General features: G+C 43.0%; 1 protein-coding gene across 1 annotated transcript in view; it reads left to right on the top strand.

The window, feature by feature from the left end:
• Positions 1–23,690, top strand: part of LOC141051019 (uncharacterized) — a 45,802-nt gene extending 22,112 nt beyond the window's left edge. The window contains 1 exon segment of the mRNA XM_073547808.1: positions 20,125–23,690. Coding sequence (XP_073403909.1) covers positions 20,125–21,578 — 1,454 coding nt within the window. The 3' untranslated portion in view covers positions 21,579–23,690.
• Positions 23,691–27,978: the final 4,288 nt, after the last annotated feature.

Raw genomic sequence — 27,978 nt, 5'->3', positions numbered from 1 at the left:
AAATGTGGTGGTGAGGTTGGGGAAGAGGTGTGATAGGATGGATTCAAGTGTACAAGAGGTAAGGTGTGATTTGAAGAGATGATGAGTAAGCTCTCTTTCAGTGATGTTATAGGGGAAGGGCATTGGTCTGTTATATGGAGTGGTTGTGGTGGTTGAGCATTAAGTACTTGGCTGATTTGTTCGGTTTTGTTTTGAAATGTGCAGCAAAGTCTTCTGCAGATACAAATGAGATCCATTGGGGCAATGATGGATGGAGGAGGGAATTAAGTGTTGAATAACTGGGGCTATAGGATAGAGGAGATATGATCATTGTGAAGTAGTCCTGTTTAGCAGAGGTGAGGGCCAGCATGAGTATGAAAGCTGTTGAGTGAGGTGAAGTCTTCGTGCAAGTGCGTTTTCTTCCCGTTGCCTAACTGCAACCCTAGACACTTGGCAAAGCTTTGTGAGGTTGTGTGTGTATGTGTATATATATATATATATATATATATATATATATATATATATATATATAATAAATTTTTTTTTTTTTTTTTTTTTTTTTTTTTAATTCGTTTATTAACCAGAAAACAACATACACATGTATACAACCAAGCCAGTATTTGTACAATTCCAGTTTCATGAGTCTATATATTACTGTATGTATAATAAACCATTGGCCAAGTGAGCAGAAGACATTACTCAACTTTGTCTATTTGGTAACTTGTATCTCAAAAAATGACCTTATACATCTAATTAAACTATAACTATCCTATCCAAGTACTACCTTTATGTAATATTAACAGCTATATGATGCCATAGAATATGACTTGATGTATTTTAACCATGACATACATGATGTTGCCAGGCCACCATGTCCCGTTACAGTAAGATGAGAAGAGTTCCACCTGTCCCAAATCTTGTCAAATTTCCCTAAACGGCCCCTGTTTTGATATAATGTTCGCTTGTATGGTATAATTGAGTTTACCAATTCTATCCACTCCCTGAGAGAGGGATGTGTGCCACCCATCCAGCATAATGCTAGCACCTTTCTAGCCAGAAAGAGTGTCTCAAACAGAAAAATTTTAACAGTGTCCCCATATTTCTTTGTCTAGCACCCCAAGTAAGCAGACTAGAGGGCTGAGAGTAACAGGGGCTTGTACCAGAGATGTCAACAATGACGTTACTTGACTCCAGTAAGATAGGATAATAGGGCAGCCCCATACCATGTGTATAAAGTTTGCTTCCAGCGAGTGACATCTCAAACATTCTGATGTTCGGGATCGACCCATTTTCAAAAGTCGCAACGGAGTTAGATATGACCTGTGTATGATACACAGCTGGGTCATTCTATTATTGACTGATGGGGACACCCCAATTGGAGATTCAAGAATCTCCTCACAATCCTCCTCTTGAGCATCAGGGATGAGACCCTCCCACCTCTTAATTGACACTATAGCAGAGCTGGTTCTCACTGATAACATGTATGTATATAGCAATTTTGAAGTCTTTCCACAGATTCTCAGTGGGATTTAGGTCAGGACAATGATTGGGCCATTCACACACACAACTATGCTTTGATCTAAACCAACCACTCTAGCTATCACAAGCCCTCACATTACTATGTCGGCCTAAATATGGAAACAAAATATGGCGATGCAGAAACTAGTTTTTGCAAAAAAAAAAAAAGCGTCTTTTAGGTTATGTGCCCACGTTGCAGAAATGCTGCATTTCCGCAACTCCCCGCCGGGGGTGAAACGCATGCGGAATTTGCATGCGTTTTGCAAGCGTTTTTAGCTTGCAGAATGCTAGCGCTTTTCCAAGCAATTTGAAGCATCACTTGGAAAGTGATTGACAGGTTGGTCACACTTGTCAAGCATAGTCCTTGACAAGTGTGACCAACTTTTTACTGTTGATGCTGCCTATTTATAAAAAAAATAAAAAATAGGGATATACTTACCTTCTGGCGGCCCCCGATCTCAGCGACGCTGCCGGCAAATTCCGTTCCCAGACGTCGCTTTGCGCAAAGGACCTTTGATGACATAGCGGTCATGTGACCACTACGTCATCTGGGGTGATTCTCGCAAAGCATGCCTGGGAACAGAACTTGCCGGCAGCGTCGCTGAGGACTCCGGGGGCCGCCAGAAGGTGAGTATATCCCTATTTTTTATTTTTATTCTACTTTGTTACAGGAATACGGTATCCAGGGCATGGAAGAGAGTCTCCTCTGCTCCAGACCCTGGGTACCATCCGCACATGAAGCGCTCATTTTACGCCTGGTGGGCATAGCCACATGCGTAAAGTAAGCGTTTCAATGCAATCCTATGGCGGCGATTCCGCAGAAATAATGGACATGCTGCGGATTTTTACCGCTATGCGATTCCGCAGCTGTAAAATTCACAGCATTAGCACAGCAACTGCGGAATCCCATAGGATTGCATGGGGATGCGTTTTTTAAGCGTTTCCACGGCCGCAAGAACGCAGCGGAAACGCTTAACAAACGCAACGTGGGCATATTGACTGCTGTCACACACTAAGGCTAACATAAAAGCCCTATATAAATCTGGTATTACAGCAATCGCACCGATCCGAAGAATAAAGTCGTCTAATCGCGTATACTGAACAAGGAGTGGCATAAAAAATAAATAAAACCAATTTTGCACCTGCTGTTGATTTGTTCATTATGACTTCCAAAGATTGTGGTATGGCTCCATGCACACTTATCCTGGATCTGCGCTGAGCGGTTACACCTTGGTTTCTGTGTAAATCTCTGAAATACATGATTGAAACCGAATCCCTGGCAGAAGATTCCCTATAATGAGGCGGATGGAGGCACTGTGACGCTGTGTGGCTGCCTATGATCTGGCGGAGACTGTCTTTTTAGGCATGCATAAAAATGCGGTCAACCACAGTTTTGTGAATTTCTGGAAAAAAAAAAAAAAAAGGACATCACTGAACAGAGGCCAGACAGAATCCAGAGTAATTCTGCTGCCTCAGAATAGTGAGTGGCTCTCTGTAGGGTTTCATCTGAATCATGTCACACGGAGATTTAGATGGAAACTCCAAATAAGTGCTCAGCGTAGTGCGTCAGATAAATGTGATCCCAAACTTTACATAAAATATTCCCAATAAAAGCTTCAACTGAATCCACAAAAAAATCTCCACTCTGGTTTTCCATTTGTCAATGGAAATATAGGGGGTTTCCACATTACTCGTAACACAAAGACTCTGGAAAAGCGAAATGGCTCTTGCCCCCCCCCCCTTCCCCCAAAGAAATTCCGCAAATTTTGAGCTCCCAAATCTAAATGCCCCCTCCAGTGTGCCTAAACCACATTTAGGATCCACATGTTTGGCATTTCTGTAGCGATGACAGCCCACCTAATTTATAGGTGCGTGTCTCCAGAAGCATGAGCTGGGCATAATGTATTGGTCACTACAACAGCAGTTTGCCATTTTCACTGCTTCTTGTTTCTGGAAAACACCCATTGGATCAAAATAGTCATTACACTTGAAGATAAATTTCCAAAGGGGCATAATTTCCAAAATGGGGTCACTTGAGGGAAGGTTATACTTTGCTAGCACTTAAGGGCTCTGTATACGGAGTCTGCAAACTATTCTAGGATAATCTGCCCTCCAGGAGGTAAATGGCGCTCCGTCCCTCCCAAGTCTTGCCGTGCGGCAAAGCAGTACTGTACAGCCATATATAGGGTATTTCTCCATTCAGCACAAATTGTGTGATAAAATCTAGTGTCATTTTTGCCTATTTCCCAGTGTGAAAATGTAAAATCTGGGGCGAAAGCAAAATTTTGGTGGTAAAAAACAAGATTTTGGTTGCTTACCGTAAAATCTGTTTCTCAGAGTCTTCATTGGGGAGACACAAGAACCATGGGTGTGTGCTGCTGTCACTAGGAGGTTGACACTATGCATGAAAAAAAAATGTTAACTCCGCCTCCACAGTATACACCCTTCCGACCGGCTGTAGGACAATCAGTTAGTGAAAAAGCAGTAGGAGGAGACATTATCATCTAAGTCCTCATATATTCATCACACGTAATAAAATCATGGGAGGGCGCTGTGTCCCCCAATGAAGACTCTGAGAAACAGATTTTACGGTAAGCAACCAAAATCCTGTTTTCTTTTTCGTCTCATTGGGGGACACAGGAACCGCGGGACGTCCAAAAGCAGTCCCTGGGTGGGAAAAGACAGAAACTTCCTTCAGGTCGGAGAACTCACCACTGCCGCCTGCAAGATTCTTCTGCCTAGGCTGGCGTCTGCTGAAGCATAGGTATGGACCTTATAGAACCTTGAAAAGGTATGCACGGATGACCATGTGGCAGCCTTGCACAACTGCATGGCTGATGCCCTGTTGTGTACCGCCCAGGAGGCGCCCACCGCCCGGGTTGAATGGGCCTTGACCCCAGCAGGGGACACCCTGTCCTTTACCTTGGAGGCTTCCAGAATTGCCATTCTGATCCAGTGGGCATTTGTTGCCTTAGAGGCCAGCAGGCCTCTTCTCACCCCATTGGGGATAACAAAGAGCGAGTCCGCCTTCCTGAAGGGAGCGGTCCTGGCCAGATAGATCCTTATCGCCCTGACCAGGTCTAGCTTATACAAAGAACGCTCCAGAGGATGGGTTGGAGCGGGACAAAATGACGGAAGGATTATATCCTCGTTCAGGTGGAAGGCCGATACCACCTTGGGAAGAAAGTTAGGAGGAGGCCGCAAAACAACCTTGTCCTGGTGCATAATTAGGAATGGAGGGTGACCGGACAATGTCGCTAATTCTGAAACCCGCCTAATAGAAGTGATGGCTACGAGAAATACCACCTTCCAGGACAACAAAGACATGGGAGCTTCCTTTAGGGGTTCAAAGGGTGAATCTGTCAAGGCTTCCAAGACCAAGTTAAGATCCCATGGAGCCACAGGGTATCTGTAAGGAGGGGCTGCATGTGCCACTTCTTGCAGAAAGGTCTTAACCTGTAAGCGGGAGGCCAAATTTTTTTGAAAAAGAATAGAGAGCAGATACCTGGCCTTTCAAGGAACTTAGGGCCAGACCGCCATCTAACCCTGCCTGGAGAAAAGCTAGGACAGATGGCAGGGAACAGGGCATAGGTGTGACGTAATTAGACTCACACCAGCCAAAATAGGCCTTCCAGGCTCGATAATAGACCCTGGAAGAGGAAGGCTTCCTAGCCTCGATCATTGTATTAATGACTCGGTCCGAAAAACTCGCTGCTCTCAGTATTGTGGTTTCAACAGCCATGCCGTCAAGTTGAGCGACCGAGAATTTGGGTGGTAAAACGGCCCTTGAGCCAGGAGATCTGATCTGTCGGGGAGTCTCCAGGGGGTGCCTGTGAGAAGATTGATAATTTCTGCGAACCAGGCCCTCCTGGGCCAGTATGGGGCGATCATTATGACCGTCATCCCTTCCGCCTTGATCTTCTTTAGCAGTCTGGGCAGTAGAGGAAGGGGAGGGAACAGGTAAGGGAGTCTGAACTGTGTCCAGGGAATGACCAGCGCGTCGACCCCTATTGCTAGAGGATTGCGGTATCTTGAGACAAACTGCTGGACCCTTCTGTTCTGTCGCGATGCCAGGAGGTCCACATCTGCAGTCGCCCATAGCTGGCATACAGTGGGGAAAAAAAGTATTTAGTCAGTCAGCAATAGTGCAAGTTCCACCACTTAAAAAGATGAGAGGCGTCTGTAATTTACATCATAGGTAGACCTCAACTATGGGAGACAAACTGAGAAAAAAAAATCCAGAAAATCACATTGTCTGTTTTTTTTTCATTTTATTTGCATATTATGGTGGAAAATAAGTATTTGGTCAGAAACAAAATTTCATCTCAATACTTTGTGATATATCCTTTGTTGGCAATGACAGAGGTCAAACGTTTTCTGTAAGTCTTCACAAGGTTGCCACACACTGTTGGCCCATTCCTCCATGCAGATCTCCTCTAGAGCAGTGATGTTTTTGGCTTTTCGCTTGGCAACACGGACTTTCAACTCCCTCCAAAGGTTTTCTATAGGGTTGAGATCTGGAGACTGGCTAGGCCACTCCAGGACCTTGAAATGCTTCTTACGAAGCCACTCCTTCGTTGCCCTGGCGGTGTGCTTTGGATCATTGTCATGTTGAAAGACCCAGCCACGTTTCATCTTCAATGCCCTTGCTGATGGAAGGAGGTTTGCACTCAAAATCTCACGATACATGGCCCCATTCATTCTTTCATGTACCCGGATCAGTCGTCCTGGCCCCTTTGCAGAGAAACAGCCCCAAAGCATGATGTTTCCACCACCATGCTTTACAGTAGGTATGGTGTTTGATGGATGCAACTCAGTATTCTTTTTCCTCCAAACACGACAAGTTGTGTTTCTACCAAACAGTTCCAGTTTGGTTTCATCAGACCATAGGACATTCTCCCAAAACTCCTCTGGATCATCCAAATGCTCTCTAGCAAACTTCAGACGGGCCCGGACATGTACAGGCTTAAGCAATGGGACACGTCTGGCACTGCAGGATCTGAGTCCATGGTGGCGTAGTGTGTTACTTATGGTAGGCCTTGTTACATTGGTCCCAGCGCTCTGCAGTTCATTCACTAGGTCCCCCCGCGTGGTTCTGGGATTTTTGCTCACCGTTCTTGTGATCATTCTGACCCCACGGGGTGGGATTTTGCGTGGAGCACCAGATCGAGGGAGATTATCAGTGGTCTTGTATGTCTTCCATTTTCTAATTATTGCTCCCACAGTTGATTTCTTCACTCCAAGCTGGTTGGCTATTGTAGATTCAGTCTTCCCAGCCTGATGCAGGGCTACAATTTTGTTTCTGGTGTCCTTTGACAGCTCTTTGGTCTTCACCATAGTGGAGTTTGGAGTCAGACTGTTTGAGGGTGTGCACAGGTGTCTTTTTATACTGATAACAAGTTTAAACAGGTGCCATTACTACAGGTAATGAGTGGAGGAAAGAGGAGACTCTTAAAGAAGAAGTTACAGGTCTGTGAGAGCCAGAAATCTTGATTGCTTGTTTCTGACCAAATACTTATTTTCCACCATAATATGCAAATAAAATGAAAAAAAAACAGACAATGTGATTTTCTGGATTTTTTTTTCTCAGTTTGTCTCCCATAGTTGAGGTCTACCTATGATGTAAATTACAGACGCCTCTCATCTTTTGAAGTGGTGGAACTTGCACTATTGCTGACTGACTAAATACTTTTTTTCCCCACTGTATCTGACGGAACACTTCCTGGTGTAAGGACCATTCCCCTGCTACGAGCCCCTCCCGACTGAGGAAGTCGGCGGCCGTGTTGTCTGTGCCGGGAATGTAAACTGCCGGAATTGCGGTTTCTGCCCAGTTGAAGATTCTGGATACCTCGGCCAGTGCCCGGGGATTTCTGGTTCCCCCTTGGTGATTGATGTATGCCACCGCCGTGGCGTTGTCCGTGTGAATCCGGACTGGCTGGTTGTTGAGGTATCTTTCCCAATGTCGAAGTGCTAGAAAGACCGCCCTCAGTTCTAGAATGTTGATTGATAGTGAGGATTCTTGCCTCGACCATCGTCCCTGGACAGTCAGGTGGCGGAATACCACACCCTAGCCCAAGAGACTGGCATCTGTAGTTACTACCTGCCAATGGATAGGGGGAAAAGGCCTTCCCAGATGAACAAGGGGGGAGGTCAGCCACCACTTGAGGGACTCCCTGGTCTAAATGGAGGGGAGGAAGGGGCGATCCAACGAAGAGATGGACCTGTCCCACTGAAGGAGGATGTTCCTCTGCAATATTCTGGAATGGAACAGGGCAAAGGGTATTGTTTCTGAAGCTGCCACTATTCTACCCAGGACTCTCATGGCACCGCGAAAGGATAGAAGCCGGAATTTCAACAGAGAGCGAATTCCCTGCTGGAGGGTAATCCACTTTCTTTCTGGGAGAAAGACCCTTGAGCGGCGGGTGTCGATTACCATTCCTAAATATTCTAGGCGTTGTGTTGGCGTTACGTGGGATTTATCCCTGTTTATGATCCTACCAAAACGGGACAGCGTGTTTAAAACTACCGCTAGATTTTTCTGGGCCTGAGCGAAGGAGGGCGCCTTGTCGAGAATATCGTTGAGATATGGTACCAATATTATGCTCTGACCCTTAATATAGCTACCATCGCTGCCATAATCTTTGTAAAAATTCTGGGGGCTGTTGCCAGCCCAAATGGCAGGGCCACAAACTGGAAATGCTGCTTTTGGACAGCAAAACACAGAAACCTCTGATGTCTCTGAAAAATGGGGACGTGTAGGTAGGCATCCCGGATATCTATGGAACATAGGAATTCCTGATCCTCCATAGACGTAATAACCGACCGAATCGATTCCATCCTGAAATGGCGTAAGTGGACCCATCTGTTTAGCCTTTTGAGGTCTAGTATGGGACGAACTGAGCCATCCTTTTTTGGTATTACAAACAGGTTTGAGTAAAAGCCGGTAAAACGTTCCTGCTCGGAAACGAGGACGGTTACTCCTGCATTGAGGAGAGAGTCGGTTGTCGCAAAAAAACCTAGAGCCATAGCAGCGTCTTTTGGTGGCTGAGATAGAAAGAAGCGATCTCGCGGAAACGCGTTGAAGTCTATCTTGCATCCTGTTGATACTGCCTCCTTTACCCGGATATCCTCTACTGAATTCTGCCAGACATCTCTGAAGAGGAGAAGACGACCTCCTAGTCTGGGAGAGGTACTGGGAAGGGAGTTGGACTCCCTGCTGGCGTCAGGCTGAAGTGGCTCTGCTCGGCCCTGACCTGGTAGCTCTGCTGTTGGAACTGCGGGAATGCCATGACGGGGTGGCCCGTAATGATACCTTCCTCCTATCTCTCGGTGCTTGCGACCTCTGCGGGCCCTGAGCATAAGTGCCTGTCGCTGGGGTACAGAGAAAGGGCTGAGCCCTACGTTTGAAAACATATCGATGAGGTTTGGCCTGAGGGAGAAGGGAGCTTGTACCCCCCTTTGCATCCTTAATGATTTGATCTAACATTGACCCAAAGAGCCGGGTGCCCTGAAACTGCAGATTGGTCAGTGATTTCTTTTGAGGACAAATCAGCCTGCCAAGCCTTTAGCCAGACCGTCCGCCAGATGGCTACCATGTTACTGGATGCTTGAGCTGCGCAAGACGCAGCATCCAGGGCTGCTAACACCATATACCTCTCGGCCTGAGAGATTTGATCTGCGAACTTCGCCTGTTCCGCTTGTGGTGCCCCGGCCAATATGCCCTGTCTAAGCTGTTTGGCCCATTCTGTAACAGACTTAGCTACCCAGGCTGAGGCGAAGGCTGGACACAATGTAGTGGCTGCTGCCTCAAAGGCGGATTTTGCCAAGGAATCTATCCTCCTATAATTGGGATCTTTTAGGGCTGCCCCACTGGTGAGTGGGAGGACTGTATTCGTAGCGAGTCTGGACACTGGTGGGTCCACCGAAGGGGAGGCGGCCCAGCTGGCGGTGAGATCTGGAGGGAAGGGATATAGAATCCCAAAACGATTCCCTCTCTGAAACCGCCTGGTTGTGTTTTCCCTTTCACTGGCCAACACTTCCTCAAAATCCTTGTGGAAGGCGAAGACCCTAGAGGGGGACTTATGACGCTTAAATGAAAAAACCTGATCATTAGGATTTGATGTGGTGTCCCCAATGTTAAAAGTCTCATTGACTGCGGCAATGAGGCCCTGAACCATATCCTTGACCTGGGACTGTTCTGACCCATACTCGAACCCTCCTCTGAGTGTGTCTCTGATAATGCATCGCCTGATTCCAGGGACGAGGCAGGTTTTACCTGGTGCAGACCGTCGAGGGTAGAGAGCAGAGTGAGGGAACAACCTGTAGAGCAGTACTCACATACCTACGACCTGTGTCCCCACCGCAGCTGCCGCCCGAAGGCTGATTAGAGAGAGAGCGAGGTGAACAGCCCTGCCACTGCCTAGAAGCCTTATGAAATCACCGCCCGGAAGTGGTGGGCGGGGCCCTGGTCTGGCCTCCTGGAGCACCAAGATGGCGCTGGTACAGGAAGAGGAAGCCGGGGGCAGAGCCTGCCGCCGGAGTCTGGCCTCGGCCGTGCTGGCCTCCTGCTGGTGCCCAGGGCCATAACACTGCCACGGGAGGAGGCTGGAACCGCGCTGCACCGCGTGCTTGGAAGTAAGTGTTGGCTCTTAAACTAAGTATAGAGCCATGGGCTGCAAGCCCGAGTGCTGATTAGAGCGGTCACATTCAGCCAGAGCGGCTGGTGAGCAGATCATACAACGCTGCAGCCTCTTACCTCCAGTTCACCCCATAACAGGGGTCGGTTTTCCTGCATGAAAAGATTGCTGTCCCAAACCTTTTCTTCAGGGCGTCTCTCTCGATCATCAGGCTCTGGTGGGCGAGCGATGGGAGACGAGGGTCAGGACCAGGAGCTGCCACCTGAACACGAGTCCTGTGTTAGGGGATAGGGTCCTGCCCGCTGGATTCATGAGGATACGGGATGGCAGTACACGCCGTACTCATAATCCCGGTGTGGGAATACAGATGTAGCATATCTACTCTGTATCGCTCCATGGTTACCTGAAAAGGAACGACGCACATTGAGGTAGGCATGGGTCTGCGAGAGACCTCTGTCCACCTCCTGCTGACACTTAAGGAAAACCGATTGTCCTACAGCTGGTCGGAGGGGTGTATACTGCGGAGGCGTCATGCATAGTGTCAACCTCCTAATGACAGTAGCACACACCCACGGTTCCTGTGTCCCCAATGAAACGAAAGAGAAATGTAATTATTTTTTTTCTTTACTGCCCAATGTTATAAAATTGTGATTCACCTGTAGTGTTTAATATGATTTCTGCACCCCTAGATGAATTCATTGCGCGGTATAGTTTGTAAAATGGGGTCTCTTATGTTGAGCTCTTCTGTTCTGACACTTCAAGGGCTCTGCCAATGTGACTTGGCACCCTCATACCAGACCACTCAAATCTGAACTCTAATATGGCGATTCTTCCATTCTGAGCTTTGCACTATGCCTCAAAAGTAGTTTTCGAGGACATATGGGGTTATTGGCATATGCAGGACAAATTGCACAACAAATTTTAGGTTCCATTTCTCCCCTTACCCTTGTGAAAAAAATAGGGCTAAAATAAAATTCTTGTAGGAAAAATTTGATTATTTTTTTTTTTTTTTAATTTATTTATTTTCATGGCTCAATGTTATAAATGTCTGTGAAGCACCTGGGGGTTCAATGTGATAAGTTCTCTAAGGGGTCTAGTTTACAAAATGGTATCATTTGTGGACGGTTTTCTCTGTTCAGGCACATTAGGGGCTTTCCAAATGCAACATGTCATCCGCTAATTAATCCAGCAAATTTCACATTCAAAAAGTCAAATGGTGTTCCTTCTCTTCCAAGCCCTGCTGTGCACCCAAACAATGTTTTCTTTCCCCATATATGGGATATCGGCATGCTCAGGAGAAATTGCACACCAAATAATGGCATGCATTTTTTTTCTATTACCCTTGTGAATATAAAAAAAAATTGGGTCTTAACTAACATTTCTGTGAAGAAAAAGTTAAATTCCTAATTCTAAAAATTCCTGTGAAGCACTTGAACAGTTTAATAAACTTCTTGAATGTGGTTTTGAGCAACTTGAAGGGTGCAATTTTTAGAATAGTGTCATTTTTGGTTATTTTCTGCCATATAGACCCCTCAAAGTCACTTCAAATGTATTGTGGTCCCAAAGGAAAATGTTTTGTAAATTTTGTTGAAAAAATGAGAAATTACTGGTCAACTTGTATCCCTTATAACCCTTATTCTCTGTTTGAAAATTGTGCTGATGTAAAGTAGACATACTATTTTGCATGACATAACTGATTTATGGTCATAAAAATTAAGTTTGAAAATTGCAAAATTTTCACCAAATTTCATTTTTTTTTCACAAGTAAACCTAAGTCGTATCAAAGAAATTTTACCACTATAATAAAGTACAATATGCCACGAAAAAACAGTTTGAGGATCATTGGGATCCGTTGAAGCGTTCCAGAGTTCTTACCTCATAAATTGACACTGGTCATAATTGTAAAATTTGGCCTGGTCATGAAGGAGCAAAAAGCCTTGGGTGGGGTGAATGAGTTAAAAACGATGCTGTAATGATATCCAAAAAGCACTTTATATAGTTCGATCGTACCTGCTCATTTAGTCATATGGGTGTGCTTCATTTTCTGTTCAGTCACGGACCGCCCACTCAATTTGATTTGTCTCTGGTTGCGCCTACGTCACTGGAATGCCACTTTTGCGTAGTGTGGCGCCTGGAGCCGTGCTTGCGCAGTGTCGAATGGGGAGCCGCATGTCACGGCGCTTGTGCGGCTCCCTGCTCGACACTGTGCAAGCACGGCCGGCTACACATTGTGCAAGCGTGGGATTCCAGTGACGTTGGCGCAACTGGGGAAGTCAATCAAATGGAGCAGGCGATGACACCTGTGACTGAAAAGAAAATGAAGCACAACCCCTGTGACTAAATGATCCGGTACGATCTAACTATATAAAGTGATTTTTGAACATTATTACAGCGCCGTTTTTAATTAAAAAAAATTAAATAAATCTTAGTGATGCACATTACATCACCAACAACGCACTGGGGACAGTTTAGATGCTTGAAATGACGTGACAGGTTCCCTTGAACTCTTGCTAACCTGCCTAGGAGCTGCAGCTCTTTGAGTCGACGCTCCAGTACATGATAGATGGTGATAGTTGCAAAAATTTCCTTGCGAGAGACAGTGATTGTGATTTCTTGAAAACTCTGAAAGACACCATATGAACTGTGCAGTTCTGATGATCTTTTCTGTTCTCTATAGACTTCTAGGTGGAGCCTGGAAAAAAAACACTTAACATGTTAAAATCGCTATTGTAAATCTGCCCCAAAAATGCAGCAAATAAGGGGGAAAACCCTTAAAATGCAGCAAAAATGCAATTTCTGGAGAAGATTCTAACAAACAGGCATTCCTCACATGTATTCAGCCTGTCCAGCAGCCGCAAATCATGCAGCTGAGGTGATGAAAACTAAATCTCCAAGCATGCCAAAATACTCGGGAGGACACCCGAGCATGTTCGGGAAAACCCGAGCAAAGAGTATACTCACTCATCGCTAGTCCTTTTCTGTATAGCTATAGTGCTTACCGAGTAGCTGCATTGGCAACCTGGATACCTAGAGTGCTCCTGATAATCAGCTGTTCAGCGCCGCAGCTGCATGTGTCACGGCTGTGTGACAGTCACAACACATACATGGAGAGCCCAGCAAACAGGCTCTCCATGCATGTGTTGTGACTCACACAGCTGTGGCACATGCAGCTGCGGCGACAAACAGCTGATTATCAGGAGCGCTCCAGGTAACTGAGGCAGCTATTCGTAAGTGCTGTGGCTATTCGGATAAGGACTTAGCCAAAGCTCTTCGCTCATCCCTATTAGGTTTGTATGAGAAGTACGGGATCCCTCATTTCTTCTGATGTATGCCACCCAGTGTGATGAGCTAATTGACTCAACAAATACAATGTGTCCGTAACGTCATGGTGCACTTTTGACCAGTCACTGGAAAGCAACAAAAGACGATAGAAATGTGAAATCTGCTCCAAATAAAAGAAAAACTCTCCCAGTTTCATACCTACTCGTTGCCCTACACACATCCAAACAATAGTGAAGTTCTTGCCACACACAGGTAAGGACATCTGGTGTAACAGAGTGAATAACGTCTGTGGTTCTCTGTTTTAAGTGATTAATGTCGTTGATACATTCAATGTACACTTGTTGCTTCACATAACCGTAAAAGTCTAAAAGCGTCAGATCCGGGAATCGTAGTTGCCATGGCTTGACAAAAACCCTGCCTATCCACCGCCAGGGGAATGTTCTATCCAGAAACTCACGAAAACTGGTGGCGTAGTGTGGAGGAACACCGTCCTGTTGAAAGATGACACCTTCTGGAAATTGTGGCTCTGCGTACAATTCCAACATGTCAAGATACGTTTTTGCCGTCACAGACTGCTCCGCAAAAAAAAAATGGGCCTATCGCCTTATGCATCAGGCCACACCACGCGTTTACTTTAGGGGTATTACGTTCGTACTCAACGTAGGCATGAGGATGTTCAGCAGCCCATATTCGGACGTTATGTCGATAAACATATCCACAGATATGGAAGGTCGCCTCATCGCTAAACACAATCTTCTGCAAAAATCTTGCTTCATTGTCGATTTTCATGAAGCATATCTGTAGCAAATGCGTATCGTTTGGGTCTATCCGCATGTTTGATAGCGTGCAACAGCCGCAATTTGTACCTCGTAAAACAGAGACGTTTCTTTAACACCTTATGAACTGTAGTCTTGCTTAGGTGTAATTATCGAGCATACGCACGCAAATTTTTTAGGGCTTCTTAGGTAGCTATCCCATATAGCCTCCACAGACTCGTCAATGACTGATGGCCTACCAGAACTGGGTTTCTCCACCAAAATGCCGGTTTCCTTCAACTGCTTATCCCACCGAGTAATGTTATTCCTATGTGGTGGCACTTCATTATAAACGCGCCAATATTCACTTAGCTTTTTGGTAAATATACCAAGTATGACTAGGACACATGGTAACAATTATATATAATTCATTAGAGTCCCCATGTGTCCACTCGGATTAATTATGCCTATCACCAAATATAACATATCCAAAGAAAAAAGATGATTAAAAGGCTTTTATTACTAATATAAAAGACTTTATTATTTGGAACCATAGATAAAATTACATATCACCAATTAAGGGAATAAGGGGAAATAAACATACACATATGTATATTGTGATTACACATCTAAAAAGACGCACATATCCAGCACCTGGAGATATAAACTGTACAACTCCAATTATATGGCTATGCAAAAAATGGCAGTTTTACTGAAAATAGTACATCAACCTCAAAGTGGACAATACAATATTATATCCTCATATCCTACAACTGATTTAGAAAACTCATATTAGAGATATCTCTTATATTATGCCTCCACCGCCAGGGAAATAGCCGTTATACATAATAGACGTTATCACTTATAGTAGTAAATCTATATGGTGTGGTACCTAAATGCAGCCACTTATCCTGGCTAATCACCCATAATGTTATCTATAATAACGTCCTGGGGGCGGACGCGCTATCCAGGCACCGGAGTATCTCTCGACCACCACTGCCGGTAATGATCATTGTAGTATGGACGTTGATTCTGTATATGTAGCGGCTATTGCTGATAATAATCATTATGGTGTGGTGTTTTTTTTCTGTATATAGCGGCTATTGCCGGTGATAATCATTATAGTGTGGATGTTTAGCGGCCACTTGCTGGCGGTATTATAGATAACATTATGGGTGATTAGCCAGGATAAGTGGCTGCATTTAGGTACCACACCATATAGATTTACTACTATAAGTGATAACGTCTATTATGTATAACGGCTATTTCCCTGGCGGTGGAGGCATAATATAAGAATCGTAGAGTTGGAAGGGACCTCCTGGGCCATCTGGTCCAACCTCCTGCTCAAAGCAGGATTCGCTAAATCATCCCAGTCAGATGTCTGTCCAGCCTCTGTTTGAAGACTTCCATTGAAGGAGAACTCGCCACTTCTCGTGGCAGCCTGTTCCACTCATTGATCACTAACTGTCAAAAAGTTTTTTCTAATATCTAATCTGTGTCTCCTCCCATTCAGTTTCATCCCATTGCTTCTAGTCTTTCCTTGTGCAAATGAGAATAAAGTTGATCCTTCTACAATGTGACAGCCCTTTAGATATTTGTAGACAGCTATTAAGTCTCCTCTCAGTCTTCTCTTTTGCAAACTAAACATTCCCAAATCCTGCAACCTTTCCTCATAAGACAGGGTTTGCAGACCGGTCACCATTCTGGTCGCTCTTTTCTGAACTTGCTCCAGTTTGTTGATGTCTTTTTTAAAATGTGGTGCCCAAAACTGGACACAATATTCCAGATGAGGTCTGACCAAAGAGGAGTAGAGGGAAATAATGACTTCACGTGATCTAGACTGTATGCTTCTGTTAATACATCCTAGAATTGCATTTGCCTTTTTTGCTGCTGCATCACACTGTTGACTCATATTCAGTCTGTGATCTATTAGTATACCCAAGTCTTTTTCACATGTGCTGTCACTTAGCCCTATTCCTCCCATTCTATATATGCTAGAGATATCTCTAATATCAGTTTTCTAAATCAGTTGTAGTATATGAGGATATAATATTGTATTGTCCACTTTGAGGTTGATGTACTATTTTCAGTAAAACTGCCATTTTTTGGATAGCCATATAATTGGAGTTGTACAGTTTATATCTCCAGGTGCTGGATATGTGCGTCTTTTTAGATGTGTAATCACAATATACATATGTGTATGTTTACTTCCCCTTATTCCTTTAATTGGTGATATGTAATTTTATCTATGGTTCCAAATAATAAAGTTTTTCTTTATATTAGTAATAAAAGCCTTTTAATCATATTTTTTCTTTGGATACATAGCATTTTGGTCACGGATTCTGAAAAACTGGGAGGGTTTTCCTTTTATTTGGTGCAGATTTCACATTTCCATAGTCTTTTGTTGCTTTCCTGTGACTGGTCAAAAGTGCACCATGACTTTACGGACTCAATTTGGTATAACCTAATGTTGAGTAATGCCATGCCGACAGCTTTCCACAACACCACACAATGTCTAGTGGATACTCTATGTTGCCCTTTATTTTAAACAGATGAAGCCATCATGCTCTTCACTGTTTGCAACATATATTTCCAAACATACAGGTGCTTCTCACGAAATTAGAATATCATCAAAAAGTTAATTTATTTCAGTTTTTCAGTACAAAAAGTGAAACTCCTATATTATATGGAGTCATTACAAACAGAGTGATCTATTTCTAGTGTTTATTTCCGTTCATGTTGGTGATTATGGCTTACAGCCAGTGAAAACCCAAAAGTCATTATCCTTGAAAAATTATTTTAAAATCCAAAATGTTGGTTTACTGAAATGTCTGTTCAGTAAGTGCACTCAATACTTGTTTGGGGCTTCTTTTGCATCAATTACTGCATCACTGCGGTGTGGCATGGAGGTGATCAGCCTGTGGCACTGCTGAGGTGTTATGGAAGCCCAGGTTGCTTTGATAGCAGCCTTCAGCTTGTCTGCATTGTTGGGTCTGGTGTCTCTCATTTTCATCTTGACAATACCACATAGATTCTCTATGGGGTTAAGGTCAGTAGAGTTTGATGGCCCATCAAGGACAGTGATACTGTTGTGTGTAAACCAGGTATTGGTACTTTTGGCAGTGTGGACAGGTGCCAAGTCCTGCTGGAGCATGAAATTTCCATCTCCAAAAAGCTTGTCGGCAGATGGAAGCATGAAGTGCTCTAAAATTTCTTGGTAGACTGTTGCTCTGACTTTGGTCTTGATAACACAGTGGCCCTACACTAGTAGATGACATGGCTCCCCAAACCATCACTGATTGTGGAAACTTCACACTAGACTTCAAGCAGCTTGGATTGTGGCCTCTCCACTCTTCCTCCAGACTCTGGGACCTTGATTTCCAAATGAAATGCAAAATGTACTTTCATCTGAAAACAACACCTTGGACCACTGAACAACAGTTCAGTTCTTTTTCTCCTTGGCCCAGGTAAGATGCTTCTGGCGTTGTCTATTGGTCATGAGTGGCTTGACACAAGGAATGTGACACTTGTAGCCCATGTCGTGGATACGTCTGTGTGTGGTGGCTTTTGAAACAATGACTCCAGCAACAGTACACTCCTTGTTAATCTCACCCAAATTTTTGAAAGGCCTTTTCTTAACAATCCTTTCAAGGCTGCGGTTATCCTGGTTGCTTGTGCACAATTTTCTTCCACACTTTTTCCTTCCACTCAGCTTTCCATTAATACGCTTGGATACAGCACTCTGAACAGCCAGCTTCTTTAGCAGTGACCTATTGTGGCTTACCCTCCTTTGTGGAGTGACTGCCTTCTGGACATCTGTCAAGACAGCAGTCTTCCCCATGATTGTGGAGCCTACTGAAACAGATTAAGAGACCTTTTTAATTGCTTAGGAAGCCTTTGCAGGTGTTTTTGTTATTCTAATTTACTGAGATAATGACTTTTGGGTTTTCATTGGCTGTAAGCCATAATAATAAACATTAACAGAAATAAACACTTGAAATAGATCACTCTGTTTGTAATGACTCTATAAAATGAGTTTCACTTTTTGTATTGAATAACCGAAATAAATTAACTTTTTGATGATATTTTTATTTTCTGAGAAGCACCTCTATAGTCTAGAGTGCTGAAACACTCAAAATATTTTAGGTAAAGGGGTCCTTTTAATTAAAACTACTCTAGCTGCTGGCGGTATTGGGAGCTTACTCTATCCTTTAATTTTAGACTATACAGTAGTTGAGAAAAAAGTGTTGATACATTTAGCTCTATTATATCACAGATCAGGAAACCATGACCACCCAAGTATGCTATGGTTGATTCCCTCCATCATGGTACTTATGTCACCGATCTGGAAGGGGTCATTATATCTATAGATAACAAACTGGACTAAAGGCCCCGTCTCACTAAGCGATCTCGGTAGCGAGATCGCTGCTGAGTCACAACTTTTGTGACGTAACAGCGATCTCACCAGCGAGATCGCTGTGTGTGACAGCGATCAGCGAGCGTCCCCCCTGCCGGTATCGCTGATCGCTGGAAGAAACCTCTGTACATTTCTTTGGTCGCTTGTCTCCCGCTGGCCAGCACGCATCACTGTGTGTGACAGGCGGGAGACCAGTGATCAGGTGTAAAAAATAATAAAAAAAATAGTTATTCTCACCTTCCGACGTCCCGTTCAGCCATCCTGCCTCTCTCCACGCTCCGGTCCCAGTGATCCTTTGCACAAATGACCGCAAGACTTTGTTATCCCTCGAGACCGTGACATCTCGCGGTCATTCTCGCAAAGGATCACTGGGACCGGGGCGTGGAGAGAGACAGGATGGCTGAATGGGACGTCGGAAGGTGAGAATATCTATATTTTTTATTTTGATTCTATCTTTTACAGTTATGGCCAGCGATGCCGGGCGCTCGGCATCGCTGTGCTGATCGCTGGTGAAGCTGTCTGTGTGACAGCTCACCAGCGATCCACATAGCGACTTACCAGCGATCCTGACACCTTGATATCGGTGTCGGGATCGCTGGTAAGTCGCTTAGTGTGACGGGGCCTTTAGACCAGTTAGTTAGGAGTCTAGACATGGAGCTGAATTGATGTAGACAGTCCATAATGTTTTTGAGTGACAAATCAGGTTCCCAAGGTATCATCTGCTCTGACTTTCTCATTCACTGGGGGGTTCATGAAAACCGAGTGCTACAGGATCCTGCCATAGGTTATGGTATTATCAGGAGTTTTCTTCAATGGTGTGAATAAAATTTGTGATAAAGGGAAGCCCTACCTGTGCCACTTTATAGATTGTTACCAGGGAGTTAGGTTCAGTGTAGTGTACCCATGAAATAAAGGTGTCTCCAAACCCTAATGTGAAAGTGTTCAGCACAACAAATGCCACTTAATCAAGTTGAATGTTTTGTAGACTTCACGGGACAAAATTGCCCTGGACCCGATAGGATAGTAAATTTCTTTAGGGTGTGTAAAAATTATATGTGTATTAAGGTTCATTGACCAACGAGACAAAGCACGTTTTGTCAGGGTGTATTAAGGAACAAATTACTGAATTTACCTACCAGCTAATATTTTGTCCAAAATTTTAATATCAGATTGTAATGGGAAAATTGACTGGTAAGAATCAAAAAGTCTAAGGTTCTGAAATGCTGGCAGTGCACATGCTTTACCACTGCTCGATTCATTCTTTCTGGGGCTTCACTAAGCTCCTTCTGGCAGTCCTATAGAGAATGAATTGAGTGGTGGCCAGTCATCTGACCTGCTGCTCCATTTTGTAAAGAGGATAAAAGTGCCTTGTCATGGGATAAGAATTGTCATGGGATAAGAATTCCTCATTCTGCTGATTGACATGGGTCCCAATAGTTGGACTTTCGCTGATCAGTATATTTTTACCTATCTTTTGGATAGCTGATACATTATTTTAGCTGGACAACCCTTTTCATAAAGGTTATATTTTTGACAGATTACTGTTCCAGGACATTACAAGGACAACGGATATCTTTTGAATTCAAAGCTGAAGATGGTGGCATAACACAGCATACATATGAAGAGCAAAACGGCGATCTATCATCTGAATGTTTTAAGCAGATCCTCTCAAAGAATATTAAGCAAACTGAAAATCACAAAAGTGATGATAAAGCGCAAACAGCTCACCCTTCAAAGAAAAAATATTCATGTTCAGAATGCGGGAAATTCTTTACAAAGAAGTATAGTCTGGTTGCACATCAGAGAATTCACACAGGGGAGAAACCTTTTTCATGTTCAGAATGTGGAACATTCTTTACAAATAAGTCAACACTGGTTATACATCAGAGAATTCACACTGGGGAAAAGCCTTTTTCATGTTCAGAATGTGGAAAATTCTTTAGAAATAAGTCAAAGCTGGTTATACATCAGAGAATTCACACAGGGGAGAAACCTTTTTCATGTTCAGAATGTGGGAAATTATTCACAAAAAAGTCAGGGCTGGTTATACATCAGAGAATTCACACAGGGGAGAAACCTTTTTCATGTTTAGAATGTGGGAAGTGTTATAGAGATAAAAAACATCTTGTTTCACATCAAAAGGTTCATCAAGTATTTAAGCCATTTTCATGTTCAGAATGTGGGAAATTATTCACAAATAAGTCAGGGCTGGTTACACATCAGAGAACTCACACAGGGGAGAAGCCTTATTCATGCTCTGAATGTGAGAAATGCTTTAATGAAAAATCAACTCTTACAAAACATCAGACAATTCACACTGGTGTAAAGGCATTTATTTGTTCAGAATGTGGGTTAGGTTTTGGTTACAAAAACTCTCTCATTATGCATCAGAGAATTCACACAGGTGAAAAGCCTTTTTCTTGTTCAGAATGTGGGAAATGTTTTACCCATAAATCCTCTCTTGTTATGCATCAGATAAATCACACAGAGAAAAAACAATTTGCCTTGTTAGAATGTGGAAATTCTTTTAATCAGGGAAGTCCCAAGGGTAAGAAGCTATATTCATGTACAGAATGTGAGCAATGTTTTAGCTCTAAGACTGCTCTTGTTCTTCATCAGAAAATTCATACAGGGGAGAAACTATTTTCATGCTCACAGTGTGGAAAATTCTTTTCAAGTAATTCAGTTCTAGTTAAGCATCAGAGAATTCACACAGGAGAAAAACCTTTTTCATGCTCAGAATGTGTAAAATGCTTTAAAAGTAAGTCAGCTCTGGTTAGACATCAGAGAAATCACACAGGGGAGAAGCCATTTTCATGTTCACAATGTGGAAAATTCTTTTCAAGGAAGTCAATTCTAGATAAACATCAGAAAATTCACACAAGGGAGAAACCCTTTTCATGTTCAGAATGTGGAAAATTATTTGCAAGGAAATCAACTCTGGTTACACATCAGAGAATTCACAAAGGGGAGAAGCCAATTTCATCTTGAGGAGGTGAGAAATATTTTATTCATAAAACAAATCTTGTCTGGCATAAAGAACATGCACATAATTGAAAAAAGTATACAACGTGAATGGTCAAACTAAAGTCACATGTCGCACAAAAAAGAGAAAATAGTTTGGAGAAGACCTGGGCAAATTGCAGCCTATGGGCCACAGCTATTGCTTTGAATTTGTCCGGCCTGCTGATAGCAATAATCAAAGGAGCAAAAAGGGTGATTTAACTGATCCATGCTTTTGATTTTTGTCAGAATTATAATTTTGATTGTATCCCCACCACAGATGCCATCTAGTGGTGGAAATGTGTGCGGCTGAAAGAAGCAAGGGGATGCTTAGACTGGCTTCATACTTGCGGATGGCCGAACTGCGGACTTCTTAAGTGAAGCTCCACCCCCTACCGCACCTCCTCCGGTCAGCTCCGCCTACGTCTGCATGCAGCCTGTGTACCAATCTTTGACATTGGGTACGCAGGCCGTGTGGATGTATGCGGATGCCTCTGCATAAGTTATTTTGAGGATGCTGCGACCTACCTCAAAAGCAACATGTTGCAATTTGATACAGTCGCCGCATCATACCGATTTTACTGCATTTAAAGTGCTAGTAAAATCGTAAGTTGGTTAAGAGTCAGTGATTCAAACCAGTTTTAACTGCTTTGAACAGGTGTGCGTGTACAACCTTGAGTAACAAAATGTGGTTTGACTGGTTTTAGTCAGAAAATAACAGCTAGCTGCCCCCTCAGCTTCAGTTGAGAGCTTGTTTCTGTGAGGAGTGGTTTAGTGTACATCTCGTTACAGCTTAAATACTTGGTGAAGTATTTTTAATGAATACTGGGTCCAACAGTGTGAAGTTTCCCTCAATTCCAGTACATGTGGTCTTCACGTATAATATTCTATGTGCCCCTTTCCTCCATCCTTCACTAGTGAAGTGTGATCCTTAAACTGTCCTTTATTCCTCACCATGCACTCTTGTGCTTTTCACCTGTGACTTTAAAAATGTTAACCCTTACCTCACCCTTTGCACCGAGCTTGTTCTTTTGCTACGTTCTATATCTTGTGCAGGGGAGGTAAAGGTTGAGTCCCTCACGTGCTCTTTTCTATGATCTCGAAGGCATCCACACTGCCTGCATACCCAATATTAAAGACAGGTACGTAGGCACATGCAGACGTAGGCGGAGCTGACTGGAGGAGGTGCAGCAGTGGGCGGAGCTTCACAGAGGAAGGCCGCAACTCAGCCATCCGCAAATGTGAACCTAGCCTTAGTCCCTTGCTGTCAGCAGGGCTGCTCAAACCTTGGTGGGAGAATTCATGAGGAAAGCAGTGAAGAAACAATAGGACTATCTTACCCATTTTCTGCATATAACTGGCAAGTAGTCAGCGACTAAGTGGGTCCTGGAGAGTGTAATTAAGTAAGGCCTAAGAGACTGCATTGTGGGCTGTGGCTGTGCTGAGTTGGTCTCAAATGTTGGCACTTGCTTAATCCCCTAATGTGCCCCTTTCCTCCATCCTTTACTAGTGAAGTGTGCTCCATAAACTGCGCTTTATTCCTCACCATGTGCTCTTGTGCTTCTCACCTGTGTCTGTAAAACTGTTAACCGTTACCTCACCCTTTGCACCGAGCTTGTTATTTTGCTACGTTCTATATCTTGTGCAGGGGAGGTAAAGGTTGAGTCCCTCACGTGCTCTTTTCTATGATCTCCCCTACATGTGGATCAAGTGGAGTGGGTGGTCATATGTTTTTTTTGTGATGAAACTCGGACAAATTTTTAATATGCTCTTTTGATCGTAGATTTACCAGTATCAGCTAATCAGAGCCATGTAGTTTATGGCCTTTTTTAACAGATAAAATTAATATTCTAGAGAATTATGTTTATTATTGCTTTACAATTTGCGCTGTGAACCCTTGGGAAAGTTAGTTGCCCACCCCTGGTTTGTGGCACTAAATGGTGATTAATGTCTGCAATTACCAATAATCATCTTATGCAATAATATTACACAACTCTATAAAACAAATCCATTGGCTATGTCACATTAGTTTAAATAAGTTTCTCCAAAATAATTGTTAAAAAATAATGTTTCCTTTATAATAAATATTTCCTTTTTATATGCCTGGGCTTGGACTTTCTTCATCATTTTCAGTTGTCTCACCTTCTGATGTTGACTTCAAGATGAAAAGGTGAGCAATGCTGAGGATTCTGTGATGGTACATGGCTGTGGCTGCCATGACCCATTCCTTAGAATATGAATCGTCAGACTTTTGATCCCAGACTTTAAGACAATGTTTTTGAAAATATACTATTCATTGAGGATAATTGTATTAAACATATTACACTACAGAGCCATGTTTAAAAATTTCCAATCCAAGTAATTGCTCTTCTATTGTGTGCTAAGAGTCCTTTGTAGGGTCAAATATTGTCTCCGCTCCCAATCAAAAATGCATTTCAAGGGGTAGTTGACATTGGCTAGCATCCGAAACAAGGTTTGTTATTTCAGGCTTAAAGATGCAAATACCAAGATAAGATCATAGTAGAAGTATAAAATGTGTCCAATACCCTATGGCATTGTGATAATGGAACTCTACCACTTGTAAGTAACCCTACACGGGCATTGCCAAGCAGGAGGTGAAATGGATGCAGGAACTCAGAGCTATGGTCCGTTATAGCCAAAAGTGATTTTTAAGCAGAATCTGGGTTAATATCTCTACCCGAAAACATAATTTGGCCACCCGTAACTCACAGTTATATAAAGATATAAAAAAGAAGAAGCGGGCGGCACCGCTGTTACCGTGCTAGGATCCTTGGCTTGCAGCATGCGGTGAGCTCACATGGAGGATTCCCGGGTGCTTGACCTCATAACAAATCACTTGTGGTTTCCAAAGTAAAAAGGTCGCACTCTACGAGATAATAGTGAAGATTTATTGACACATAATTACATGTCACATTGGGGATGTGATAACAAGAGTGTCAAATGGCTGACAACGGCCGTTTCGCGCTACTCGAGCGCTTCCACGGGTCAAAGTGCAGGGGGAAATGACGGATTCTTAAGCAAATCATGTCATCCAGTCACTCCTCTTACCTCAGCCGCTGTATAACTAACAAGTAAAACAGACAGGTGCTCAGTGCAAACATATAAAAAACACACATATTTCACCGCTGCAGCGGGAACAATAATCTTACATATAAAGACAAATATTACAAGGACTATTGAGTGATTATCATCATAACTAAAGGACCCCTATTATCAAATTAACCCTTCTGGGTAATCTGTTCCAAAGGAAACAGCTTATTAAAATAAATCCGAGAGCTGCATGATACTAAATCCATAGGAAGTGTGTGCTTCCATACATTATGATCTAATCAAGATATATATATATGCAATTTTACCATGGCTCCAGCAATTAAAATAAAAAATTACTGACACCTATCTTTTGGCCATTTATGTCACAATGATGATCTAAGCCCATTGTATTGTCCTAGTTAAAAAGATTTTAGGGCAAATTATACCGCATGATCCAGAACTAACCAATTAAGGAAATACCTATATATATATATATATATATATATATATATATATATATATAACTGATTTAAATAATGCATTTCTTTTTCCGTAAATACTGGCAGGTTATAAATTAAGGACAAATATCTAGGGGATAATGTAAATTATTGGTGTTAAGTAATGCATATCTCATAAAAAAATATAATTAAAAAAAAAAATATATATATATATATGTGTATTTCCTTAATTGGTTAGTTCTGAATCATGCGGTATAATTTGCCCTAAAATCGTTTTAACTAGGACAATACAATGGGCTTAGATCATCATTGTGACATAAATGGCCAAAAGATAGGTGTCAGTAATTTTTTATTTTAATTGCTGGAGCCATGGTAAAATTGCATATATATATATCTTGATTAGATCATAATGTATGGAAGCACACACTTCCTATGGATTTAGTATCATGCAGCTCTCGGATTTATATTAATAAGCTGTTTCCTTTGGAACAGATTACCCAGAAGGGTTAATTTGATAATAGGGGTCCTTTAGTTATGATGATAATCACTCAATAGTCCTTGTAATATTTGTCTTTATATGTAAGATTATTGTTCCAGCTGCAGCGGTGAAATATGTGTGTTTTTTATATGTTTGCACTGAGCACCTGTCTGTTTTACTTGTTAGTTATACAGCGGCTGAGGTAGGAGGAGTGACTGGATGACATGATTTGCTTAAGAGTCCGTCATTTCCCCCTGCACTTTGACCCGTGGAAGCGCTCGAGTAGCGCGAAATGGCCGTTGTCAGCCATTTGACACTCTTGTTATCACATCCCCGACGTGACATGTAATTATGTGTCAATAAATCTTCACTATTATCTCGTAGAGTGCGACCTTTTTACTTTGGAAACCACAAGTTATATAAAGATGTTTAAGGTCAGAAAGAAAATGGCAGGAGAAGTCTGGACTTCTTTGGATAATGATGTAAACTTCTCTTCCTCTGATATACAAGCCTACCACATAGAATGATGACTGAAAAGCCAACCAGCTTCCTATACTATGCAGCACTACTGGTTTAATCATCTAATTTACCCACCCAAACACTGAGGAATAAAAAAAGGCTCAGACATAATGTGAATGCGGCAACCAATCATTGACTGTAGCACTCACGTGATGACGCCGGCAGATGTTGATCCTAGCAGACACAGTACTGACTACAAAGGAGTGGTGCTGGTCCAGGCAGTAACTTGTTTATTGGGCCATCAAGGTGGCACTGACATTAGATAACCTCGCTGTCTTAGTAGGAATAGGAAATACAAGCAGAGAGGTAAAAGCCTTCCCTCACATCCTCAGTATATCATGTTTCCTGCAGGATAGTGGCAAAGAGAGGTACTGTTTCTGGTACCGTTGAGGCTATGTGCACACGTATGCAGAACATTTCTGCATGAAAACCGGACTCCTTCCCAGAAAACGCGCTTTTTTTCCGCGCGTTTTTTATGCGTTTTTTCCCGCGCGTCCCCAGTCTCATAGAAAATAGCTAGAAATGCGGATTTTTCTGCAAAATTAATGAGCATGCTGTGGTTTTTACCACAATGCGTTTTTTTTTTTCACGGAAAAAACGCATCAATATGCACAAAAAGTGCAGAACTCATTAAAATGAATGGGATGCTTTTAAGCGTTTTTTAAGTATTTTGCAGGTAAAAATGCTTAAACGCGAAAAAAACGCTTACGTGTGCACACAGCCTTAGACCCTGTGGCTGGCGGCAGGGTTTTGGACATTCTTTAGCCAGGAGATCTAGCAGCGATACTTTGAGATATTCCTACTACTGGGTATCATGCTAGGTCTTGACAGGGTTGAGTTCCATAGTCTCGTTTCTCAATGTGAGATATAGGTTGCAGCTGTACAGTGTTTGGAAGCACTCATGGGCTGTGCCAGGTCCCAGCATGGGGTGTCTCCCGACATTCCTTGTGACTGCAATCACATGTCTGGCCATGTCACAGGAGGCGTGTCATGCTGATGTGATTAGGTGACTCCAGGCAGTTAGAGCCCGTAAAATATTAAAGTGAAATTTGATTTCAGGAGCAGAAGCATATGCATTTTTAATGGAGTTGGACTGCTTCTATAGATGCCTACAATATAAGGGTTATTTTACACTTGCCGTGTTTTTGAGGGCCGTTTTTGCGGCCCGCAAAAATATATCGGAGCGCCATGTGCCGTATGGCCGTGAGGGCCGTATATATGGCCGTGAAAAATATCGCGCTTGCGCGATATTTTTCACGGCTCATGGGCACGGCCTCTATTTAAATCAATGGAACCGCAAAAACAACGGTAGCTTGTTTTTGCGGTACACCATATTTGCGGATCGCTGTTTTTTTCCCTACAATTTGTTATAACAGGGAAAAACGGTGATCCGAGAAGGTTTTTTGTGGCTCATTTGTGCGGGAGACCACAAAAATCACTGCTATACAGCCCATTTACGGGCCGCAAATAACCCGGCAAGTGTAAAAGAACCCTTAGGTAGAGATGAGTGCATGGTCAGGCTAATTGTCAGGAAGCCATGGATAGCTTGTTATCCCACACGGAATCTGCTGAGCAGTCTGCCAACCACTAGCCTAGTAAATGGCATTTGCTGCCTTGTTACCAAAATATGAATAAAACTGACCAGCACCTCCAAACAGAATAAGACAACTGTAAACTTGACTATTAAATATAACCCAAGAAAAATACAGCCGTACTCTGAATTGCTATAATATGCAAACATTGAATATATGAAATTGGAACTGCATTACCGATATGGAAAATATGTTAAAAAATTAAGGTACTAGTAAAGAACGTGTGAACACTCACACAAGGGAAAAGACACACCTACACCCAACTTGTCCCTCTACAGACTAGAATGGCC

The sequence above is a fragment of the Dendrobates tinctorius genome, unplaced genomic scaffold (genome assembly GCF_039654945.1).
Source record: "Dendrobates tinctorius isolate UK_male_01 unplaced genomic scaffold, ASM3965494v1 ptg000155l, whole genome shotgun sequence".
NCBI classification, from domain to species: Eukaryota; Metazoa; Chordata; class Amphibia; order Anura; family Dendrobatidae; genus Dendrobates; species Dendrobates tinctorius.
Note: the sequence above shows the minus strand (reverse complement) of the source record. Positions and strands in the feature narration are given on the sequence as shown.